Raw genomic sequence first — 27,064 nt, 5'->3', positions numbered from 1 at the left:
TGTCAAAGCAGCTTCCAGATTGTGTCAAAGCAGCTTCAAGTTTATGCATTTTCATTGTATATAAGTTAAATTAAGAGTGTTTCTACAGGTTGTCATGCCCACTCACCTGTGTGAAGCACACTTCAAAAATACATTGTTGTTTATTTACATATGTCCATTTTATGTTTATGTCCATTTTTATGGAAGGATTTTAAAAATGTGTCTGGTGCAAATGTTTAAAAAGTGGCTTTTGTGATCGTCTAATTAGATGTTTACTTAAAAAGAGCAGTTGGACAGTTGTAAGTGGCCAGTTTTTTTTTTTGTTTTTTTTTGGTTACATATTGTCAGTTTTATAATGTAAGTACATGCGCATATTCTTACTGCATATACAGATTTGAGTTTAAATTTGACTGTTAAAAGTGTTAGTGCAATATAGGGAAAATTAAATTAGGTCTGCATTTCTATAAAAGCACAGATGGGAGTGGAAGGTTCTGTGGTTGATTAGTGACAGTGCACAAATTAAAGAAGACATTTCCATAATGACCAAGGGCAGGGCAAATTAAAAAGAATGTGGCTTGGTAATTGCTAAGTTCTGATAAAGGCTGCGTCTAAAAGCTTAGGCTTTGCCCAGCTGCCCAATCAGACAGTGACTCTGGAGGCAATGTTATCACATGAAGACACCTCGGAAAAGGGATTTCAGACAGACTTCATAGACAGCATAATGATTTAATCACGCACAATAAAATGGAGAGTGTTTTGCTGATAACTAAAGTAATATTTGCTTACCACAATAGTAACTTCCCACTAGAAATGCCATTAAATGTGGAAAATGTTGGTCAAAAATAGACATTTACACACACGTTGGCACCCATTTCAAGATGCCATGTTTAGTTTTTTGCTCAACTGTCAGAAATGAAGCGCGCTGGATTGTGAGATGTTGATGGCAGTAAAGGACACAACTATGCTGTCTTTGAAATTTGATCAGAAGAAGTTACATCTAGAGACGGGAAATGAAAGAAAGTTTGGATTCAGATATTCTTTAATGCCTTCCTTCTATGGATTTTACCCCATACCCTTGCATTTTAGAGCTTTCAGACACAGCTTTTACCATTCCAATGTACTCTGCTGAAAGATGGACAAAAACATTTTTTTTTAAAGATGTGGCTTTGCTGTATACTGTGTGCAACTGGCTTCAGGATGTTGTACAAATTCTTGCTGCGGATTTTACATTCAGATCTTGTTCATCCTGAAACCTTTGTTAAAAAAATACATTTTTTTTAAGATAAAATATCTAAGTACTTTTTGAAATATATTCCAATCATTAACAAAAGTAGAAATATAAACTTCAGTACTGATTCAAATGTAAAGTTGGCTAGATTTATTTGCGCAGCCAAAGAAATATGTAAAAATGTAGCGCAAGAATCATTTTGCTATTGGATCATGACTCCCTGAATCTGAATTGGATCATGAAGTCTCCCACCCCTAAAAGTGAAACTGTATGCGCAAAAATGCTTGTTACACACTGATGGTACACTACATGGGCTCTACATGTGGCGCAATAAGGCGCAAGACGTGTTTTGCGCGATTTGTTGCTATTTTCAGAACTGGACTCATAGGTTAGCCAGTTCAGAAAAGAGGTGTGTTAAGGCACATTATTGGTGTGTTGCTATTTTGGCAAGCTGAAATAGACCACACCATTGACCAAGTAAAGTCTGGTCTAAAGTCCAGTACAGAGCATGTTAGTTATGTGTCATGCAGGTTCAAACACTTAATACACACAGCATATACAGCAATACGCAATTATATTTACATAAGAAACAAAAAAAGATTAAAATGTTACAAAAAGTAATATTTACTTCATAGATATAAAAAAACACTGCCTCCATGCCTTCTCCATGTCCAGGGGGCTGTTTTCAGGTTATTCATTACAATTTGCATTTTAATTATAATGTTATTATCATTAGCAGTATTAGTTATTATATGCATACTTATATTTGGTTTAATAAAAAAATGTTTAGAATTGTCCACCTGTTTTGGAGATGTATGTATCACCATATGGGGCATAAGACTAGAACATGTGTTTGGATATAACTTATTTTTGTTCATTTATTTGTTTGCTGGAAATTAGAACTGAATTTAGAAACCATTTTAAACAAATCTTTGCCCGTAACAAATGTGATTAAATATGTAGGCTAATGGATGTCTTCAGTGGAGTGCGTTTCCTCATCTACGAAAGTAAAGGAGTAAAGAGTACGATTAAAGTAAAGAAAAAGCAAAGAGGCCGAATGGAGGTCTGTTAAACAGTTTTCTCCAACCCGGGCTCATTGTGGAAACGTAGCCCCGCGGACGTTTCTGCGGACCGCGATTTACGTCCCGGGAGGTACGTATTCGAGCAGTTTTTGTTTTTCGCGGATCCGCGTGAGGCCGCTGTGTGCGTGAGGCCGCTGTGTCCTCCTCCTCCTCCTCCTTCCCTAAACCCGAGCGACGGTTTGCAAAAGCCGTCCAAAAAAAAAAAAAAAACCAAAAGCCCTCGTCTTCGATTTCGACCGCGTTTTCGGATCCCGCCGCGTTCTCGCCCTTATTTTTCGGATTCCGTTTTTCATCTTGCCTGATTTCCGGAACCTGCTGTTCCCCGGACTCGATCCCGGTCGTCGTCCACCGCGGCCGGCTCCTCCTCCTCCTCCTCGTCCGGGGCCTTCGCTCCGCCGACGCAACGCTGTGAGCTAAGCGGACAAACTGATTGCATCGGGAAAGCCCTCCACTCGGAGGCGAGCCGTCGGCCGACTAGTGCGAAGAGAAGGGCGAAGCGGCGCCACACCGCCCCGCAGCGTTCGCTCGAAAAAAACCAAACGCGGCCTTTACGTACCTCCGGCCATGTAAATTGCGGTCTCCAGAAACGTCCGCGGGGCTACGTTTCCAGAATGAGCTTGGGTTGGTTTTCTCACAAGTGAAGCGTTTAGTTTTTCCTCTCCAAATGTGCCATGGCGCGAAAAAACTAACTCTCAAAGGGAATAAGAGATGAGACTCTGATTGGTTTAATGCAAGTTCTGCTCAAAACAGACCTGTAACTCATTAGGAGAATAAGCACAACCCTGTTATGCTGCATGCACACCAGATGCAGAAGAAGCGTCAAGTGCGAGTTTGGACATGTTAAGTCGATGCAAAGATGCGAATAGACATCCTGTGGCACGATACGTGCAAATAAGGCGGCGCGAATGGCGCGATTCATTCACGCCACGTTAACCAATCAGAAGCCTGCTCTTGTAGGGGCATGCTTATGATGTAGCGCCTGTTGTCGATGTCTCGGGGTGAAATCCTCCAGCTAACACCGGGCAACAGTTGATCAAACTGGGCTCGGCTCAGTCGGAAGCACAGCTGAAAGCTTCCATCATCCAGGTTAAGTTTCTGGTGGAGTTTATGAACTCACAGATCTGGGTGCATCTCTGAAAGGATCTAGTGGATTCAGACACTGCTCCAAATAAATCAACGCTGTTTTTGAGCCTTCATAAAGCACATAAACAGTTATTTTCTTAATAAAAACTATATTATCTATTTAGCAATAAAGCAACACTCATCGGGCAGACAGAAGCCCTGCCTTTGAAGCAAATCCAAGTCAATTGCTCAGTGAATTAAATGCGAGAATAAGGCAGATTTGACACGTGAATGAAGCGAGTAAACTCAATGTTCACGCGTCTATTTTACGTGCGAATAGTGCTATTTATCTCCGCGTACCGCGTCTGGTGTAAACTCAGCATTAGACCATGAGTCATTGCGCAAACCATATTTTTTGTCCTAAAAATAGCAAAAGTGGATCAGACACGCCCTTAATGCTTCTGCGCCATGCGCTTTAGACTTCGCACCTAGATTGCTAAAATCAAGCCCTAAATCTTTAAATTATGGCAGTACTTTCTTAATGCCAATAGAGGGTTTGTGCAAACTGTTATTAAATCTGCCCTAAATGTCAAAAGATATATTTTGAAATACTTCATGATATAACCCTTGTAAAATAATGGACTGTTAGAATAAACACTTTCTCTATATCCTCACGTCTATAGTGGTTCCAGGAGCTGCCACTGTCATCATCATGGTGTGTGTGGGTTTCCTGGTTGTCATGGTGATTCTTGGAGTTTTCCGCATTCGCTCCATTCACCGCCGTGGTGAAGGAGCAAGAGGTGGAGGCAAGGAGGGCGGTAACCAATGGGATGATTCGGCCCTCACCATCATTGTGAACCCAATGGAGGTATGATTCTTAACTTAACTGAAATGATTATGTGAATTGTTGATGTGAAAATAATAAATGTATAGTACTGAAACTATATCAGTATAGTACTGAAAATTAAGAAAATTAAGATTTGAATAACAGATTTTGAAGATTTGAATAACAGTAACACATAATATATATATATATATATATATATATATATATATATATATATATATATATATATATATATATATACATATATATATATATATATATATATATATATATATATATATATATATATATAATATATATATAATATATATATATATATATATATATATATATATATATATATATATATATATATATATATATATATATATATATATATATATATATATATACTGTTATTCAAATCTTAATTTTCAGTACTATACATTTATTATTTTCACATCAACAATTCACAGAATCATTTCAGTCTACATGTACTGTAAACATAGTTTTTTAACCACCCAACACCACACCCCCCAACCCCCCTCTCCCCTTCCCACCCTTACAAGACAAAACACTTAAATGGACATATATGTGAGAAATCGAGCTGATGTGTAAAATAAACAAGTAAACAAACAATGATGACAAATAAAAGATTAAAGCAGTGAAGTGTCATACTTTTTCATCAGCTTTTTCAGTCAATGTAACATCCAAGTTATTCATGTATTCAAAAACTGTGCCCCAAGTCATTTCAAACATTGATGTTTTTCCTTTATAAAATAAACATTACTTTTTCAACAGGAACAGAAGATGAAAGGTCTCTAAGTCAGTGTTTCTCAACCATGTTCCTGGAGGTCCACCAACACTGCATGTTTTGGATGTCTCCTTTATCTATTACACCTAATACAGGTCTTTCAGTCTCTTCTAATAAGCTGATGATATGAATCTGGTGTGTTTAGGTTAAGGTGACATGGAAAATGTGCAGAGCTGGTGGTCCTCCAGGAACGTGGTTGAGAAACACTGCTCTAAGTCATACAATATGACTCGGCAGTTCTACTGATTTCCATAGTATAGCAATGCATTTCTTTGCTGTTATCAGAGCTATTTTAATTCAACGTAGATTCTTCCTTTGATCAAGCTGAAGAACTGATTCATCGCCCAGTAACATAAATCTTGGGTCATGTGAAAGATTAACATTAGCAATTTTGTTAATAGTTTGTAATATATTTCTCCAATAAGTTTGGAACATGTCCAAAACATATATAATAATGTACCAACCTCGATTTTACATCTTTTTACATCTTGGCCAAAAGCCAAACTTGATTGAGGCTTGTGGGCCAAAGGTAAATATATTTTCCACTGCTAAATTTCTGATTTATTTAATAATGATTAAAAATGACTAGAAAACATTCATTAATTTTCTTGTCGGCTTAGTCCCTTTATTAATCCGGGGTCGCCACAGCGGAATGAACCGCCAACTTATCCAGCAAGTTTTTACGCAGCGGATGCCCTTCCAGCCGCAACCCATCTCTGGGAAACATGCTCACACATTCACACACACACTACGGACAATTTAGCCTACCCAATTCACCTGTACCGCATGTCTTTGGACTGTGGGGGAAACCGGAGCACCCGGAGGAAACCCATGCGAAGGCAGGGAGAACATGCAAACTCCACACAGAAACACCAACTGAGCCGAGGTTGAGGCGTGTGAGGCGACATCACTACCTACTGCGCCACTGCCTCGCCCTAGAAAACATTGCTTTATATTTATTTATACTGTATTTTTTACATTTTATAATAAACACTTTACAGTAAAACAAAACAATTTAATTTATTTGTTTTACTTTTAAATGTATTTATTTATTTAACAGAATTACACTGGATATTTGCTTGATTTGCTATCTGTTAAGTGACAGTATTTCCTATTTTCCCTTAAATCTGATTTATTTACTGCATTATATTAAACATTTAATATCAGGGGTTTTTCTGTAATAATAATAATAATAATAATTCGTTACATTTATATAGCGCTTTTCTGGGCACTCAAAGCACTTTACACAATGGGGGGAATCTCCTCATCCACCACCAGTGTGCAGCATCCACCTGGATGACGCGACGGCAGCCATTTTGCGCCAGACCGCACACCACACACCAGCTGATTGGTGGAGAGGAGACAGAGTGATGATATGCCAATCATGATATGGGGAGGGTTAGGAGGCCATGATGGACAGAGGCCAGTGGGCAGATTTGGCCAGGATGCCGGGGTTAAACCCCTACTCTTTTTCGAAGGACATCCTGGGATTTTTAACGACCACAGAGAGTCAGGACCTCGGTTTAACGTCTCATCCGAAAGACGGCGCTCACTGAGCAGTATAGAGTCCCCGTCACTATACTGGGGCATTAGGACCCACACAGACCGCAGGTTGGGCGCCCCCTGCTGGCCTTGCTGTAGCACAGCAATAAAACACACAAAAAAAGTTTACATCGAATTGGAAATGAGGATATCTGTGTTTAATACACTTGACACACCCTCTCCATCAGTCTCACACATCAGTCTCTGGGCCAAATCAAAGATTACAATGCCCTACTTTGGGCATCTCTGAGCAACATTCTGAATATGAATCACCTATCTTATGCAATCGTTCAGGTGTATAATATACCCTTTGTAAAATATTAAACTATATTAATGAAAAGATTAAGGCACCTTCACAGATATGTTCCTAAGTATCTTGATCAAAAATGCATTTCAAACCTTTAACATTTATTATTATTGCCAAAGTTGATACTTAATATAAAGGTGTATAATTTTGTGGAAACTGTTTCCTTTTTCCATTCAGAAAATCATGCTATCTTACCCAATCATGTCTTATTTTCTCATATAGACATATGAGAACCGTATGGGGATCACAACAGACATGGAAGGAGAGTGTGAGGATGAGGAAGAAGTCGTGGATTCACCCGATGACACCAGTGATGACCAGCGAATCATCATCAAGAAAGAGGGAAGAGACTCCGCCCCTAGGCGCTACTGAACCAATTGATGACACCCGCATACTAAACACCTCCCACTCATTTAATTACAGGAATACACACACACAGTCACACACACACACAGACGCACCATCAAAGAAAATGAAAGTGTCTAACACAACTGAGACACGATTATAGGATCTCAGCCTCAGTGAATGCAACGCTTCTCTCTGGAATGTACGCTCCCACAATGCACAGCGCATTCCCTCTCAACCCAGATGTATTTATTAATGGCACACTTATATGTTCGTTCATTATACAGCCTTTCCAACTGACGTGCTCACTAAAGTGTTTTAAACACAGGATTGACACTAATTGTTAACGCTAATTGTTGTCAACGAATTAACACTGAAATATAACTAAAGACCCCGATATACTGAAAGTTATAGCGAAGAATAAATTGATGTGACGTCATATTTTATAATATCATGCCAAAAACAAAGTTCGTAATACCACTTGCCAAAACAAACATCTGGAAAAGTTTGCTTATGTTCGAAACTACTTTCTAATTACTGTCTGCTTGTTGAGTGTGACTTCATGTGAATCTGCTTCCGGGTCCAAGCCCTCTATCAAACTGCACAGGGAGACTCGTCAAATGGTAAACGTTTACAAAGCGATGTAATACTTTCGAAAATCACAATCAAATATATATATATATATATATCCATGCCTAATATTCGATGACCAGAAAGTGATACATTTTTTATAAATTGTTAAAATATTGGTGTCTGTGATGCAGTCGTGTATACAACGATTTTATATAAAATTCATTAAAGTTGAATTGACTAAAAGGTGGTCATAAACGAATACTTTCTTAATTAAAATGAGTAACTGCTTGGACCCGGAAACAGAATTCCGGACGTCACGACTAAACAAGCGGATTGGTCCATTCCATGGTGATTACATAATCAGTAGGTGTGGCTTTGAGGTTCCGCCTTTTTGGTCTTAGAAATCTTCTCAGATTTATTTTTAGTTTACGTCATCACACACTAGAACAGGGGTTCTCAACCTTTTTCACTTCGAGGCCCACCTTTGTCTTTAAATTTTTTTTGAAGGCCTAAACTGATTGTCTAGAGAAAATGCTTATTTTAAAGCTATATATACACCTTTTTTAATATTATATAAAATATAGTAAGTTTTTTGTTGTTTTTTTAACGCAGAAAGGTGCAAAACTCCTGAATTCTTCAGTTAATCTTTACAACTGCAGAGTGTTTGGGCCTTTTCTACAGTTAAGGAACCTGACAGGACTACAGGAGATGGCAAAAAAAACTGCTGCTGCTGACTTCTATTAATCTATTTATCTATATCCACTAAAATAAACAACCCTAAATGTAAAATACAGTAAAAAAAAAAAAAAGCTAAATCTGTTGAAACACATCAATCTGAAGGCGGTTGGGTTGGTAGCTGGACATTATTGGAGTTCGCTGACAGGAACAGTGTCTCCAGTCTCGCTGGATCCTCCTGTACTAATGAGCAGCAGTTATAAAACACTTACAAGACGTTAATTTGGACAATGAGGATATTATAAAGTGTTCACACAAAGAGAGCACGCATAGTTTGTAAATCAACGGACTTGTGTGACTCTGATTCAGTACGAGTCGCAAACATGAGGCATGCTCGAGCTGGCTATTATAATCATTGTTACCTTTACATTTGCGTGACAGTTTGCTTTATACAAGAACATGGACCCAGTTGACACGCAGTGGTTGAAAATTTAAGCCACAGTTATGTCTGTAATTAACAGTGAGGCTGTTTTTGCGGTCCGAATTAGCCTGTTCAATCACAAAAAAATCGGGAAATGCCATTACTACTATCATTTTATTATGCCATTTTTAATTATGAAATCAGTAGAATAATATTTAAGTTAATTTTAATTTATCTCGCGATCCACCGGTTGAGAATCCCTGCACTAGAAAGCTGCATCATATTAGAGAAGCTTTTAAAAGAAATAATAATACGATATGATATCCATATACCATATAATAATAAAATATGATATTTTGAGGTGGCACGGTGGCTCAGTGGCTAGCACTATCGCCTCACAGCAAGAATGTTCCTGGTTTAGAGTCCCGGCTGGGCCAGTTGGCATTTCTGTGTGGACTTTGTATGTTCTCCCCGTGCTCGCTCCGGGTGCTCCGGTTAGCCCCACAGTCTAAAGACATACGGTATAAGTGAATTGGCCGTAGAGTTTGAGCGTGTGTATGAATATGAGTGTGTATGAGTGTTTCCTAGTACTAGGTTATGGCTGGAAGGGTATCCGCCATGTAAAACATATGCTGGAATAATTGGCGATTCATTCCGCTGTGGTGACCCCTAATAATTAAGGGACTAAGTGAAAGAAAAATAAATGAATGATATTTTGTATTGATCTTATTCTTTCACGTATAAGCAGGCACAGCCATCAAAATTTTATTGGCTTAGAACTTCCAGTTTCATTCACTTCCATTGATTTTTTAGCTGTAAGAACAGCTTGTTATGCTGCTTGATGTTGCAAACTTGTATTTTCTTATTATAAAAATTTTATTTTTATGTATAGTCATAAACACTTGTTTGTAGATGAAGTAGTTTGATCATTCACTGCCGTTTGTTATTCCTAGTCATTTCCTGCATAGAGAAATGAAAGCTTAACAAGTAGATTAAATAAACATTATGTGATTGAAGTGCCGAATTGCGCAGCTAAATCCACTTTTCCCCAATCTGATGCTTCCTTAACTACTGTTTTCTCTCTGTCGCTGTCATTCCTTGTGTTTACTTCATTATTTACATAAATGCCACACTCTAGTTGCTACATAGTTGCAAATGTTAAGCGAAGTTCGCAGTGAGTATATCGGGGCCTTAATATAACGTGTAGTGCCCAGTACAAAACACTCCAGTAGCTGTATTTCCTCTGCACAATCTGTCTCGATACATTCCTTGACAAACTCCCTTGTACAGATATAAAGGATTAGTCCGTAAAGGTGTTTCGTCATAGTGATAGACTACAGCTAGGTATGCAAGTGCTTTCTTTTAAGCATCACAATACACACGCGCGCACACACCGATCTTTTGTGCGACTCTTCTCACAACCTCACGACAAACACAACGCCCTCTGCTGTATCAGAATGTTCGCTCAACCTGGGCAGTTTTGATTGTACTTAAATGTATGTAAATACAAATGACTACTACTATTATTATCATTTAATTTTTTTGGTCATTTTCAGTCTTTGCACTTTCGGATAGGCTAGGTATTTCTTTTTCGAATATCTCTGTTGGTAATATACAGTGATAATGACAATAATAGTATTAGTAATAAGAGCGGTAACGATTGGCTTGATGAATGTCTATTTATTTGTGTGTTCAATCGTGTAATTAATATCACAGTGAAACGGAAAGGCACATTATTGTTATGCCTAGAACACTTTTCACCTCTGCTGTCATCTTCCCTTCCTCTCTCTCCTGACACTCTTTAGATACACGCTGCTTTGTTTCGCCTTTTTTTTTGGTTTTCTGAATGTACGACCGTGCCACCCGTCCTCCTTTCAGCTCGCACTCCTTCTCTCTCTTTCTCCCTGTGACTATTTCTCTGTCTGTGTTAGTGTACAGTGGAAACCTGTCAGTAAATAAAGGCCTGTTGTTTTTGCAGTGTGATATTAAGAATGGATACAATTTGCATTAATAAGCTATATTATTACAATGGTTACCATTGGGACAATTAACTATACTTATAGACACAATGACATGAATTAAATGGATTGATTGTTATTGATAACCGTCTGAAGAAGTAATATGTTCAAAAAATTCATAATAAAAACACATGGACGACGTCAGAGGTGAGCTCTTTATTTCATGTTAACGTCTTGAAAATGATACACGTATTTCAGAACAAGCTTTAATAGTTATAGAATATGTAAACATAATTTGTGTAATATTATTTTAGCTGTGAATGGGATGTGAAAAGTTTTAGAATGTAATGGTTAGTAAGGATTGGAGTTTGCATGTTCACCCTGTGTTGGTGTGGGTTTTCTCCGGGTGCTCCGGTTTCCCCCACAGTCCAAAGACATGCGCTATAGGTGAACTGGGTAAACTAAATTGGCCGTTATAAATGTGCAGGCCTGGTGAAAGGAGTGGTTCTATTTAATTATGAGGTTTAGACACTACCATTTAATGACATCAGGGTCACGAAACACCACATTTTTTGAGCTGTTGACAGTCGTATATGTGTCCCACACTGCTAAAAACACTATTAGGACACATATATTTCACTAAAAAGTGAAAATTGGTTGTTTTTGTGTTATTTCAAGCAAATTCGTACTTCCGGTTTAAAATTAATTTTTGAAGCTGCGTCACCGCCATGAGATCTTAGCATGTATTCCAGCATGTAAACTGGACGTCTGTACCTGGGACTTCCTTATTTCCAGGGCCAGATGGAATTTGCGGACGTTTTTTGCTATTTCTGCGGAGAATTTTGGTAAAAATCTGCAGATTTCTGCGGAATTATTTTGGGAGTATCATAACTAAAACCTTAATATGTGAAATAAAAAGTAATATCTTTTTAACTTCTATTTAATGTTTAAATTGCAAATCTAGATCCACTTACCATTTATTTGGTAAACAAAGCAAGAGTGTCATATAAGATATCTACTAAAAGACAAAATATTACCTAACAAACTGCATGGACATAAATCAGATGAACATTTTCATTTTAGTCAATAATATTACTGTAATTAATAAAAAAACTAAATAAATTTAGATTTAGGGCGAGGCAGTGGCGCAGTAGGTAGTGCTGTCGCCTCACAGCAAGAAGGTCGCTGGGTCGCTGGTTCAAACCTCGGCTTAGTTGGCGTTTCTGTGTGGAGGTCCCTGCCTTTGCGTGGGTTTCCTCCGGGTGCTCCGGTTTCCCCCACAGTCCAAAGACATGCGGTACAGGTGAATTGGGTAGGCTAAATTGTCCTTAGTGTATGAGTGTGTGTGTGAGTGTGTGTGTGTGTATGTGTGGATGTTTCCCAGAGATTGGTTGCGACTGGAAGGGCATCCGCTGAGTAAAAACTTGCTGGATAAGTTGGCGGTTCATTCCGCTGTGGTGACCCTGGATTAATAAAAGGACTTAGCCGACAAGAAAATGAATGAATGAATGAATACATTTAGATTTACACACATTTACTCAAGTAAATAAACAGAATTAATGATGGGCTAGAAATGCTGCGCAGATTCCTTGTAGGCCTACTTATTACGTCTCTGAGTGTGCTGCATTTATGAGTAAGACTTGGTTCAAACCAATCAGCGCACTCTATTGTGTATGCGGTGCAACTTCATTAATATGCATGATAGCTTCCAAGACTGTTTTGAGAGTTGTGTAGCCTGTTTTTACCAGTTATAGTGTTCAGATGGCAGAGAGACGCTGTGTTGTGTTGCCAAGTGGGAGAACATAATTTGTTTGGAGATACAAATCGTCAGTGTTGTTTTTATAATGTGCTGCAGTGAAGGTTTTGTTTTAATTTTCCCTTTATGAGAGCACTGCTGGACTCACGTGTGGATTACAGTGCACGCGACGTGCCATAGAAATACATGTCTAAGGAACATTGTTTACCCGAGAGCTTTTCTCATGTGGAAATGGTGAAATCTGGAATTGCCGCTTGTCTCCTTTTAATAAAGACGCAGAACCAGTTGGTGTTGATTGTCCTGTCTCTAAATATTTGGTAAGTGAGCGACTAGTGGTCCTTGTTTGTTTACTCAGAGGTGAAGTTAGTTCGTATCGTCAGCAGTACTCTTTATTTAATAAAAAACTGTAACTTATTGTTATTTATTAACCAAATAACATTCTGGCCACCACATTCAATTTTACTCAGTTTGAATAAACAAATTAAGTGACGACAGCCAGCAGAGGATTCTGTTTGGTCTTAAAGCCTTTTTCGATGGGTTATTTTAAATATTTGTGATGGAAAAGCAGTCAAAATATGTCAAATGAGCTCATGTATGGGACAAATTCTGCACCTTTGTCAGTGGAGGGAGGGTCTTTCGAACCACCCAAACCCCCCCGGCTATGGGCCTGATGTGTGTGAATGAGTGTGTATGGATGTTTCCCAGTATTGGGTTGCAGCTGAAAGGGCATTTGTTGTGTAAAACATATGCTGGATAAGTTGGCGGTTCATACCGCTGTGGCGACCCCTGATAAAGGCACTAAGCCGAAGGAAAATGAATGAATGAATAAAACATATAAGATAGTTCTGCATAATTGAACCAAATATACAGAGGTTTGTCTGGGTTATGGCTGGAAGGGCATCCGCTGCGTAAAACATATGGCAGAATAGTTGAAGGTTCATTCCGCTGTGGTGACCCCTGATAAAAAAAGGGACTTAGCCCAAGAAAAATAAATTAATGAATACTGTGGTTTAAGGCTTAAAGTGCTCTGAAATTATTTATAATTTATATAAAAAAAACATTATTTATTTATTCAAATTAATACTCAAAAAAAAAAAAAAACATCGATTGTCAGATATGGAGGAAGCAAATCTTAAGAGAAACCAGTCGCAGTCTGGGGGCCAATACTTCTGACCGACCAAAAAAAAAAAAAAAACCAGAACAAAATCAGACATCCATAGCAAAGATAAAAACAAACAGAAACACAGGACATAAAATGCTATGAAAAACTGTCAAAAACATAAAAAACTAAATCAGATACAGGTGTGCAACATAAGCAGTAACCATAGCGACAATGACAATAAAAAAGCAAGGCAGCTATAATCACTGGAACTAAATGCTATTATTATATGGTAAAAAAAACATCAAAATTAGAGTCCTTGAAGAGTATGATGTGTTTAATAAATTAAAAACAAGACATCTTTGTTGTTTTCACATACGGTAAAATAGCTGCAGTCACAAAGTTTAAGAATAAACATCACATAATATCATTGTCTAACATCAACCAGGAGGTTACCTTTACTTTAGCAGAGCAACGTCAGCATAAATAACAAACAAATCAATAGATCTGCTAATATTAGATATTATATTTAGTGTTTGTCTGCCATCCTTATACAGACATTTGAACCATAATATATTTAAACTATATCTAAGTCATTTATTTTCTCACTTTTTGGTGTTTTGTTTACACACTAATAAAGTTTAAGTGCCCTACACTGAAATTTTTTTTTAAATATATCCTTGGATTTACAAAATTTTTTAAGTTAAGTGGTTGTAAACAATTTATTTGGTTCACATTTAAACAAACAAGTTAAGTTGACCATTAATAAATAAAATTTGATTGTTTAAATTCACCACATATAAATTGTTTGCACATCTTTTTTTTCAGGGTAGATTGACCTGAGTGTTTTTCTACAACGTTGTAGCCGTTTATTGATAAACTAATTCAAATAAACAAGCATATTATTAAAATAATACACAACTTTATCTAAAAAAACAAGTAATGCACAAAAAGGAATTCATTTAAAATACTGTACAAAACCATTTAAAAGCACATTTCCTGGATGATAACAAAAGGATACCATCCTGTCATTAAGACATGCGCTGTCACTTTAGGAATTTTACGTAACTTCAGCGTAAACCTGCCTACATCCGTCGTGACGCTTGGCGTAGCTCAAAGCGCCTGCCGTCGCTCTTTACGCAAATGGTGTTTGTGAATAGCCGGAGCGTAGCGTGTAGGTTCGTGTGGCTGGTTCGCTCCTGTTTCACTGGGCCACACGGGGAAGGTAAATAAAGACAGGACGGTCAACAGCGCAGCATTTTTAGCCGTCAGACCCTGACAACTAGAGGACCGTCCACCGCTGCCGTGTCTTTAGGGCCTGCTTTCCTCGGTCGGGTTTGGTCTTTGTTTTAACCGCATTACTCACGGGATAAAAGGCGAAAGAGAAGAAAAAGAGGTGACAACGTCGCCTGTGCAGGTGAGTGGAGTTTATTTAGCTTGTAAGCTAACTGTCTGCAGTTGAGCTGTCAGCTTTATCGTTAACCATTCAAAACTACGCAAACACGACTGCGAATAGTTGTGGATAACGTTGACTGCCGTTAGAGGAGACTCATCACACTCACCAATCTTTCTGTGCTGAAGCCAAACTGACAACAGATCAGTGCAAAAGTGTCTAGTCTGACTGTATTCACTGTATGTTATCAATGACCCGATGACCAGTTCAACCGGTGGCCATTCATAACCCAAACTCTCTTGCTAGATTCACTGATTAAATTTTGTCCATCAATTCTGGCCAGCAGGTTGTTTTGGGATTATTGCATAAGGACAGTAAGTTGGTCGTTCACATGCAATCTTGGTTAATTGTTAATAGCTGTTTTCAGGAACAATGAAATCTGTGTAATCCTTCTAGTCTGGATAAGCTGATGGAGCATATGTTTATGCCAGTGGAAAGGTGGCTCAGTCCGCTGGATTTATCTCAAGCTGATGATTCATTGTGTCTGTTTTATTTCATGCCAGGTAAGGTGACATAGGACTTAAAGGCAGATATTCATACAAACAAATCACCTGCTGAGATTAAACTGTTTACAGTAACTGTTATGAATTGTTATAGATTTTCTGCAACCTTTGGGTTACAGGTTATTAGTGGTTTTCATCTGTAGAGGACCAGGACCCATAGATGCACTCTGCATTTCTCTAGAACGGCCTGTAAAAATAATGTAAAATTGTTTATAAAGTGTTTGTTATACTTAATAACACAATAAAAAAAAACTTTACCGCAATATATATTACCTCTTGTGTGGTATTAGTATTCTGTATAATCTGTTTGTCTCAAGGGTAAGAAGGGATACACCTTCACTAAACCTCCAAAACGAAACAACGAATTTATTTTCGGTCTGCACATCTGTTTTGCATGAAGAAGCAACCTCATGATCCATCACAAACTCTAAATATCTCGGTTTTCCATCGCCAGTGTTTTATTTAAAAGACTATTTAAATCATTGTATAATATTCAAGTAAAGGTTTATATTTTCTAAGGTTTGTGTGTGTGTGTGTGTGTGTGTGTGTGTGTGTGTGTCTGTCTGTGTCTGTGTCTGTCTGTGTCTGTGTCTGTGTGTGTGTGTGTGTGTGTGTGTTATAGCTAGCTGATCAAATTTGACCCCATAATCCTTACTTTGTATCCTATAGTGTAACAAAAATAATAGAAAATGGTTACTTTTTCAAATGTTGGGATCATTTTATATATATATATATATATATATATATATATATATATATATATATATATATATATATATATATATATATATATATATATAAATAATGATCCCAACATTTGATCCCAACATATATATAAACATTAAAAAAACTTTTTTTTATTTTTTTCTTGTGTTAAATTGGTCACGGGTCTTTTTTTACCTCATGTCAACACAAAGCCATTGTTTTACATTAGGCACTGTAATGTGGTTATCCTTCAGGCTAGAAAACTGTCATTCACTTAGTAAATTTGTAAAAGGAGAAAAAATATTGAGCTGTTAAAATAATTATTTATTAATGTTAATAAATTGGGATTTGGACTTTAGACCTTAAATAGTCTGCTTAATACTCCTTGGTTATCATCTTTTCTAAACACCTTGTTTAACTCCAGGCCAAAGGATGATTTACACTGCAACTTGAGCAACACGTTATTTTACACTGATAGTGAAGTCACATAGTGATGCAAATGCAAGAGTTGCAGTAAATATAGGAGACAGTTTCATAAAAAGTCCACTCAGGATAGAGAGAGTTGCAGTCAGCAGTATATAATATGAGGATGGTAGAGCATTTATTTCAACTGGTTGTATGCTGTGTTTTTGTAATAAAATGAAGAAGAACATTGACCCAGTTTAAAGATTTAGGCTGTTCCTTAATATTCAGGACCATTTGTTAACCTTGGGTAAATTAAGAGCAGTGTGAAACATGAAAATATTCCAGAATGCCATTATCCCAATGGTTTAGGATTGGTAAAAAGATTTAAAAAGGTCCCAGACTACTGTTTTAAACTTTTAATGTCACATTTTTAACAACTTCCATACCACTCAGTGATGATGTTTCATTTACTTGTAGATATCTTAAGGTGCTAGTTTGATCCAGCCTGAGGGTGTGTTGCCATGGCGATGCGGGAGTTAGTGGAGACGGAATGTGGAGGAGCCAATCCCCTCATGAAACTGACTGGTCACATGACCCAAGAGGGCGGGGCTTGGAGACATCGATCAACGCCCACTGTAAGTTACAAAACCTTATTTTTGTAATCGTGACTACATGTTAAGGGCTGAGACCAAACGATGTGCTGATATATTTGGTGACATTGGTTATGTAAATGGATCAGAGATGAAAAGGTGTTTTCAAGCATCAAAAGCTTAAGCTCATTCATTGAAATGAGAATCATTTTAGCCTGATTTATGCAAGATAGTAGTTTATATAACAAAATAAGCTTGTCAGGCATATTTAAGCATCCCAGTGCAGCTCCAAAATGTTGAGCAATTCCATGAAAATGTCAACCTTATCATGAAAAAATAAACTTTTGACCAAAATAACAAAACCTATTTCAATTTGCTTATTAAGGTCTATATTTTATTGTAATGATTTGCTCTTGTTGAATTTTTAATGAAATTGTTTTGTTTATCCATGAAATATGAGGATTGTGCCAATGGTAATTTTCATTATCATCCAACCACTTTTCGTGCTTTTAAAAAAGGGGTTAAAGACTCACCTTTTCCATGCTTTATGTTAACAGTAATCATTCTGCAGAAGGATTGGAGTCTGTAGTATAAATAATTATCCTTACTTTTTCATAACATTATTGCCCTTTTGATTTATGAGCTACATATTTAAGACATCACGCAGCTTCGGTCACGTGTCACGTCCGTAACGATTTAATGAAAAAGTTTATATTGTAGAATAAATATTATAACAAATAAAATGAAACTTTGTATACAAAGCCAAAATATGTCCATACTAATTATGATCGCCAACTCATCTCAGGTCTTTGCTCTAAACAACCACAATTTTGCGTTACGGACGTGACCATTTTTGAACTCCTTATTAATATAAGCCAATGACTAGCGCATATTTGTTCATTATGATGCTGCATTACAATTACTGACTTACATTACATAACATCCATATGTTATATCAAGAACTGAACATTTCATTGAACTATAAACCACTTTAGTAACATTTCAGAAATAAATGTTTAATAAGAAAACAACATTTTACATATTGCCATAATTGGCGCATAATTTTGGTGTTTTTGCGATGCAGCACCTTGTGTTGAAGCACTTCTTGTTTCTTTTGTAGATATAGGGTAACTGACTGTCAAATAATAGATCAAATAGTTGAGATACAATTTATGCCAAACTAGGAATGCTGATTTCGATTCATTTTGCCAACAAACAACCGCTGGTTAACCGAATATTAACCGTTAACAGATTAATATCAAAATATTATTTAATAAAAAAAATTGACGTGCCTATTTTGTCTGACACATTAAATATTGCATTTTAAAATACTGATTTAGGTTATTTTAACATGCGAACAGCATACAGAACGAGCATCTTCACGCACCTGCAGTGTTTTTTAGCAGCATAGAAAAACTGAATAAACTAACAAAATATAAATAAATAAATAAATCCTGCTCTAGATCTTTTTCACTTAAATGACAAATTATTACAAAACGAAAACATTAACTGAATCCTTTTTAAGAACCGGCATAGGCTGTTTGTCCAATCGTGTTTTTTCCGTCAATTAAATATTAGGCTACCTTACAAAAAAAATGCATTCAATTAATGCTTCGCTGTTATAATATTACAAAACCTGTCAACATTTTTAATAGAAGTCATTAGTTTAAAAATTATATCTTAATTATGATTATGACTTAACCTATTTCCTCCGTCTTACTTGCGGTTCATGTGCGCACGCTCTGCCTATAGTGAAAGATAACAATAAACCATAAGGCTTTGCACCTATACATTTTGTAAAGTATAGGCTAAGCATATAACAATTTTGTTATTTACATGTGATACTGCATTAATTTGCATACATGTTTTATAAGCTGTAAAATGAAAGCATCAGTTTGGTGCGAAGTTATCATAAAATATTTGTCTTTGTTTGATTTGTAGATTAGGCTATTTAAAATGTATATAAGAACTATTAATAACTGTTATTTTTCCAAATGGAAAAAAGGGTGGTTTGTTGATTGTAGTCTGCATTAAATCATGAATATGCCTAGTTGAGTTTATGACGCGGCTCCAGGCAGCACAGACGACCAGGATCAGCGCTGGTTCGTCAACTCCTGTGTCAAACTGTGGCCAGAATATCCTTCTTTCATTTTGCTTTTTTGGCAAAAAACATCTGTAAGCACGTGTGTTTGCACGTGTTACTGTCATGCGAGTTAACAAATATGTGTTGCTCATAGAAGCCGATCACAACGAACGCGCTTCTTCATTGGAGAGACGTGAGGCGCTCCGCAATGCATTTTATGTTGAAAAGAAGCACGGTGCTCTTTTGAATGTCACTATAGATAGCAACTGAATCAGCTGGTCTATTGTGCGCGAGTGTTGCTGTCAATGTTTTCATAATTGAATTTTTTAAATAACATTATGAAATTCAAGATTTGTAAAGTCATACAACTTTGGATGACTTAAAAACAGCGACCACAAGTCTCTCCGTCATCAAAAAGTTCGCCGTAGTCATCTTGACACTGCTGTCACCTCCAAGGAAACCCCGCCTCTGCTTTCGTTTGATTGAAGAATGAAAGACGCCACTGAGGTAACATGCTTTTCTTCTGGAGCGCACAAAGCGCGCAATGACAAAACGCGAGGCACGCGAGGCGCGCAAGGCGCATAATCAATAACCTCCATGCATTTGGTCTTTTCCCACTGCTCAAGATGCGCACGGCCACAGCGGAGTTTTCATTTCATGCAGAGCATAAATATGTTTTTTATTTCATTAATTAAATAACTATTTATAAAGATAAATTTATCAAAGCGACACAATTCATTTTCCAAGCCCTTTATCCAAAATCTAAGCACTTTCAAAGCTTGAAAATTGGCTATAGCCTACATTAAAATTTAAACATTTTCAAAGATTTCCAGCACCCGGCAAATGCGCTTGAGTGCTTATTAAAATTATTTTAATAAGAATAAGAATAAAATAAGAATAAAATCTTGATATTGATCTAAGCTTTAACTACATTATATGAGTATTAAATTTGTTAGAAAATCGATAGGACCTGCAGCTGTAAATATTTAATTCAATATTTTACACAATCGGTTATAAACTATAGCCTAAAAATATAAACATTATAGTCATCCTTCGTACATGCCTACAACCAATGACTATTTTTCTGCTTGTTTAACATAGCCTACACAAAACCTTTCTTAAGTTTTAAAGTTTTCTCTCTCACCTTGGTGCGTATGAACTTTTTGCAACCTGTCCTGAAGTGACTGCCGACGAGAAAAAGAAAGCAAGCGCGAGTGGAGAAATTAAATTATTTATTCCATTAACTAACACATTAACTAGAATAAACTAAAATAAACTTTGTCAAATATAATATTGCCATATCTGTGACAAAACTAGATTTTAAATATTCTCCACGTAGACACGGTCTTGCGCAACAGTCGGGCAATGATTTAATTCAGGTTTGTCTGGAAACACTAACTTTAGGAGCCTGCTATAGGCCCATTATAGCTGATTATGTTTATTATCAATTCTATATTATTCAGAGTATAAAACCACCATGTTAGCATGCAACATTGTTACCGAATTGAGTTTTGAACATTCGAACGTGCGTTAACCTTTAACAACACACATGCCATAATACGAATTAAATATAACAAGGTGATATCTATTTAAGTTTGATTAATTGTGCAACCTTACCATTCAGATGTCTCAGAGGTTAAAGTTTATTGGTTTACACACCCAACAGATATCCACAAATAGGTCTTTGGTCAAGTTTTGAAAGCATTTATCTGATTTTCATAATGTGTCAACTGTCAATTTCACAGCAGTCACGTCCGTAACGTAGACAAGTCACGTCCGTAACGATAGTTTTTCCACAATAATGCAAAAATGAAAAACTTAATAAAATTAATTATATATGTTCCATGCAGAGCCAACCCTTATTTTTTTGACTGTTATATATTTTTTTGGCTTCTGCATTTTCATTCACAGAATTTTCACAAAGTATGTCAACTCACAAAACTCATGTCTTTTTTTTGTCACGTCCGTAACGCATTCATTTTGCCGTCATTTTAAATATAAAACACCTGCATAGACTGATATTTTTTTGATGTCTGAACTCCATGGTCAAGGGGTAAAAAAAATATAAACATATATTTCAATATACTGTTAACATATACCTTCTCTGAGAATATACGTTTCATTTTTTTACTGCAAATGTCACGTCCATAACGCTGGAATCAGCCTGTTAGTCAGTTCTCCTTTTAAGTCTTCATGCTTTGCCACTATACCTATTTGTTAGCAGTTTTGAATCATTTTAAAGAACATTCAGTATGATCACTCTTATTCTTTTATATGTATTTTTTAAAGTACAGGTGTAAAGTAGTTTTTTTATTTTGCTTAAATATATCTGTTTTGTTGATTGATGGAATATTGTTTCACTTAGTATGACATTTTATTTTTGTTAAAGTTATATGAAATACTGAAGTAAACACTTAGGGAAAATAGAATCACCAACATATCTTTAACACAAAATATTGTATGAAGTGAATCCATTTGTAAATTAAGGAAATGATTACCATTTTGAAAACAGAAATAATCAGGGTGTACATCTGAGATGTAGAATCAGCTACTCAAGGCGTACACACTCATATTTATTGAAAGGGGAAAACCTGTGACTTGTGTAAGGATATATGGTAACACTTTATAATAACTACACACTATGAATCATCTATTAAGCATTAGCAAATAGCTAATTCTTTATATGTTAAGTATTAACTCTAAATAGACGTTAGTAAGCAGTTTATAAATTCAACTACAAATGCTGTATTCTTGACTTTTAAGCCCATTTAAAATGTGCTCAATGATTGTGTTTTCATACTTAATTACATTTTAATTGTTCATTCATTCATTTATTCATTTTCTTTTCGGCTTAGTCCCTTTATTAATCCGGGGTCGCCACAGCGGAATGAACCGCCAACTTATCCAGCAGGTTTTTACGCAGCGGATACCCTTTCAGGGAAACATCCACACACAATCATTAACACACACTAATACACTATGGACAAATTAGCCTACCCAATTCACCTGTACCGCATGTCTTTGGACTGTGGGGGAAACCGGAGCACCCGGAGGAAACCCATGCGAACGCAGGGAGAACATGCAAACTCCACACAGAAACGCCAGCTGACCCGAACCAGCGACCCAGTGACCTTCTTGCTGTGAGACACCAGCACTACATACTGTGCCACTGCGTCGCCCATTTTAATCGTTTATTACTAAATTTAGTATTGCATTATTTACAAATTGTGATGCAATTTGATATATGTATATATATATATATATATATATATATATATATATATATATTTGAAATAAATGCAAAACCGAGAAAACCGCAATTCACAAGCGCGTATTGAACCGTGGAGGTCGTACCGTAAGGTTCAATATTTTATTGAGAACTGTGGCATGCCTAATATATATATATATATATATATATATATATATATATATATATATATATATATATATATAAATATATATACACAGTTGAAGTGAGAATTATTAGACCCCCTGAATATTTAGACCGCATGTTTATTTTTTTCCCATTTTCTGTTTGACAGAGGGCAGATTTTTGCAACACATTTTTAAGCATAATAGTTTTAATAACTCATCTCTAATAACTGATTTATTTTATCTTTGCCATGATGACAGTAAATAATATTTTACTGGATATTTTTTTCTATTTAAAAAATGATTCATAGTGTGTAGTTATTATAAAGTGTTACTGGAAATATTTTAAGGGCAATGTTTAAAAAGTTATTGTTGTATATTTAGTATAGGTCTTGTCATGAATATAGCCAATGTTGCTGATATGGCAATGAAACATAAATAAAGCATCTTTGACACAAATATATTAAAATGCAGGGAATTCATAAAACGAGAGACTTACTTTCTGAGAATTTCTCAAAAATCTCAAATCCAATAACCAAAAGTTTGGACTTACATTTGTTTTGTTATTTTTACATATACATTTTATTCGCATTCAACAACATTCTCTCAAATGCAAGGCCTGTAGACCTGCTGTTTAAATAAACCTTTATTAATAGTATTGCATTTTTTTGTATTGTTTATTAATAGTAGTAGTTACGATTATTATTTATTAGAAAGTGAATTAAAGAATTAATTAACCAATGAGAAAATATTCCAAATATGCATTCAAAAATAGCCACTTGATTAATCTAATCCTTTTTCAGTGGATTAATTGTTAAAGTAATTGTTAATTGCAATCTTGAAAATATTATTGATTATGATTTTTCCCTTTTTCCCCATAGATTCCTCCTACTCCCATTGAAATAGCCACTGAAGAAGAGGTTTGTATAAACTGTTTTAAATGACCTGATCAGCTTGTATAAGCTCATATAGTCTGTGATCATGTTCTTACAACCTGTCCTGTTGTTTTCTTTTTTAAATGCAGCTAGTCAGTGAGTTTCTGCAGGGTCCACAACGGCCTCCTCATAGTTTTGATATGGGTCAACTGCTGGAGGAGATGCAACAGATTGATCAGCAGAACTACAGACAGGCTCCACAGAGAGGTATCAGCACAAACACACATCCACATCAAGTTCAACACTTGTTGATGTCACTATAACTGTATGTTTTCACTTCTCAGCTCCCGATGTGGCAGCTCTGGCTCTGTCTGGCGACTGGGCATCAGAGTTTCTGTCTACTGCTGATGCCGCCTCTTCTTCTGGACAGGCAGCTCTTGATCCAGCCGATGCCGACTGGACCAGAGAATTTATCAATGAAGTGGCAGGTCAATATGAATTTAAAATGTCTTAAAATGTTCATAACACCTCTGATTTGAAAATCAGAAACGCAGTATGTTACTGTTCAATTTGTGGGAGCTTGGCTCGCTTTGGCTTGGTTTGCATTTCCTTGTCAGTTTAGTAGCATTTAAAGTGGATGAGATTGCTATTGTTGCGCCACCTTTACTGCCGTGATCCTCATCATTTTCATTCTGCAGCATCCCAGTTCATGCTGGATCTACTCCTTTGCTGCCGAGAGGAATGTCAGGACCTCTTTTCTGACCACTAGAACTATTCGGTATATAGAGTTGAGGTCAGAATTATTAGCTCTCCTGTTAAATTTAAATTATTTTATGTTTTTGTTTTACAAATTTCTGTTTAACAGAGAGAATATTTTTTAAATACATTTCTAAACATAATAGTTTTAATAGCTAAAGTCTAATAACTGATTTACTTTGTCTTTGCCATGATGACAGTAAATAATATTTTCCTAGATGTTTTTCAAGATAATAGTATTCAGATTAAAGTACTATTTAAAGGCTTAACTAGGTAATTAGGTTGGGCAAGTCATTGTAATTTGATGGTTTGCTCTTTAGACAATTTAAAAAATATTGCCTAAGTGGGTTAATAAGATTGTAACGTAATAAATTATAACATAACTTAAAATTAAAACTGCTTTTATTTTAGCTGAAATAAAACAAATAAGTATAAATATTTTAGCAAATATTGTGAAAAATGCTTTGCTCTCACATAATTTAGGAAATATTTAAAAACAAAGACAAATTCACAGGTGGGCGAATAATATTGACATCAACCTTATATAGTTATTGTTGAATAAACTGTCAACTGTAATAGATTTGTTTTAGTCCATGTACACCACGACATATAAAGAAGTGGGTGTGGCTAACTCAAGTGCTGTGTGTGTGAACAAGATGCTGCTTTTGAAAACTGACCGGAGCGCTTGTAGTAAGATCAGGTCAACAATCTGAGGTGAACTTTTATCTGTGCTTTAGATGAACTGTTTTGCATTACTGACTTGAAACTGAGAATGTGAGTACTGAATAACTGTACTTAATGCAACTGAACTGTGTGGTCAATATCCCTCAGTAAGATCACTGTAACTTGTGTTGTGCTACTGCCTCTGCCAACTAACATTCTCCCCTAGGTCGTAATGCCCACACGGATACTGATTCACCTAATTATCTAAGAAAATGAAAGCAAAATACTGAAAAGCTAGTTATGTCATAAAATGCTTGGTTTTCTTTGATATATCGGTCAGAAAATGTGAAGAAAAATTGATTTATTGACTGACACCAACCATACAGAGCGTAATTCAATATCTGCTTTGTTAATTATTTTGTTAATTCAGCCTCCCTCTAGGTCTTAGTCCCTGACTCATCAAAAATGTATTTAGGGTCTTCTGTGGTACACTCATACAAATCAAAGAACAAAATGGTAGTTTTATCTAGTATCTATTGGGTTCATAAAATCACAGGTCGGATTCTTTTATTTTATTGTGAGAAACTAACAATTATGGGAAATACAAATCTCAAAATTGACTAAATTAACATCTTTTTATTATGGGGGTATTAAAAAATGGTCTAGACTTGCGGAGCAACAAAAAAACATTGGTTGCTGCTGACTATATAAATATATCAGATTGGAGCTCTTTATCATGAATAAATGTGGATTAATGCTCAAAATCAGATGACGTTATGTTTACTCTCTATTTGTTGCAGCCACTATGAATCACTATAAATGAACACATATACATCATATTTTAGTTTCAAATTTGCTTTTCAAGTCAGAAGAATGAATTTGCTTAGAAAAATGCAAAAACATTTTCATCCCTAAACATCTTAGAAATGTGTTTTAGGATTTCATTATCACTTAATATGTGCTGTTACAGCCCAGAAATATTCTTTTAAAGATGCTATTAGATTTCATAATGTCATTAGATTCCATTGGATATCAGGTTGATTTGCGCTGACTAAATCTTTGCTCTTCTATGTCCAGCCACTCCTTCATCCTCCAAAGCTTTACTTTTTTCCATTACTCACTTCCCCTTTCTCCTGTGTCATAGATCCGGGCCGCTGGGCAGAGGAGTACCTGGAGCAGTCAGAGGAGAAGCTATGGCTGGGAGATTTGGGAGAAAGAGAACAGGACAAAGAATGGTATTTATGCATCTAAGAGGGAATAATATTAATAAACATCACGTATGATTCATTTATTAATGCTGGCAGGGAGTCTTAAAATGCCTTAAATTTCAAAAACAAAATTTTAGGCCTTAAAAAGTCTTAAATTCTCTGAAATATTGTGTTGAAGGTCTGAAATCATTTTAAACAGGTCTTGATTTACCTATGGCCTGGTAAAGCTACCCTATCGGGCTGACACCCAACACTTTTATATTTAGTTTTTTTATTGCGAAGAAATGCAGTTCAATACAGCTGTAATACATGTTTACAGGAAATTCTCCAAATGAAACTATTCTCTAATCAGGGAAAGAAAACTAAAGCAACACATCTCTTTACATGATTACAAAAAAATGCTTGTTGTTCAGCTCTGTATAGGTCAAAAACTTAATTCATAATAGTCTTAAGAGTCTTAAAAAATCTGAAATTTCACTTGAAGAAACTTGCAAAAACCCTGGCTTGCTAAATAAAAGACATTGTACTGACTCCAAACGTTTAAACGGTAGTGTGCATGCATTATACAGTAACACTTTATAATAATACTACTTTGATAAAATTGGAAAATGTGTTAGCTCACAGTTATTACAATGTTTATTTATTTCAAAATTTTAAATGTTTATTTTTTTATGTTGCATTGACTAGTGTTAGCAAATAGTAGATCAACAGGACTAGATATTAACAGTGTTTTGACATCCTAAATTGAGAAAGTTATAAAGATCTTAATTTGACATAGTTTGGA

General features: G+C 36.0%; 2 protein-coding genes across 15 annotated transcripts in view; both read left to right on the top strand.

Annotated features, from left to right (window-relative positions):
* clstn3 (calsyntenin 3) overlaps nucleotides 1-11,016 on the top strand; it is a 65,425-nt gene extending 54,409 nt beyond the window's left edge. For 2 of the 3 annotated variants that reach the window (XM_087285772.1, XM_087285773.1), the window contains 3 exons: nucleotides 4,035-4,219; nucleotides 7,063-7,771; nucleotides 7,950-11,016. In XM_087285772.1, the coding sequence (XP_087141898.1) occupies nucleotides 4,035-4,219; nucleotides 7,063-7,212 (335 nt within the window). In that variant the 3' untranslated portion in view covers nucleotides 7,213-7,771; nucleotides 7,950-11,016. 3 annotated transcript variants of the gene reach the window in all.
* Nucleotides 11,017-14,829: 3,813 nt separating this feature from the next.
* Nucleotides 14,830-27,064, top strand: part of pex5 (peroxisomal biogenesis factor 5) — a 35,499-nt gene continuing 23,264 nt past the window's right edge. For 4 of the 12 annotated variants that reach the window (XR_015510351.1, XR_015510350.1, XM_087285447.1 and 1 more), the window contains exons 1-6: nucleotides 14,830-15,084; nucleotides 17,211-17,368; nucleotides 23,660-23,698; nucleotides 23,803-23,920; nucleotides 23,998-24,141; nucleotides 26,217-26,307. Coding sequence is in view for 9 of the 12 variants with exons in the window: in XM_087285447.1 (XP_087141573.1) it covers nucleotides 17,255-17,368; nucleotides 23,660-23,698; nucleotides 23,803-23,920; nucleotides 23,998-24,141; nucleotides 26,217-26,307 (506 nt within the window). In the remaining 3 variants the exon portion in view is untranslated. 12 annotated transcript variants of the gene reach the window in all.

The sequence above is a fragment of the Danio rerio genome, chromosome 16 (genome assembly GCF_052040795.2).
Source record: "Danio rerio strain M-AB ecotype USA chromosome 16, GRCz13ab, whole genome shotgun sequence".
NCBI lineage: Eukaryota > Metazoa > Chordata > Actinopteri > Cypriniformes > Danionidae > Danio > Danio rerio.
Note: the sequence above shows the minus strand (reverse complement) of the source record. Positions and strands in the feature narration are given on the sequence as shown.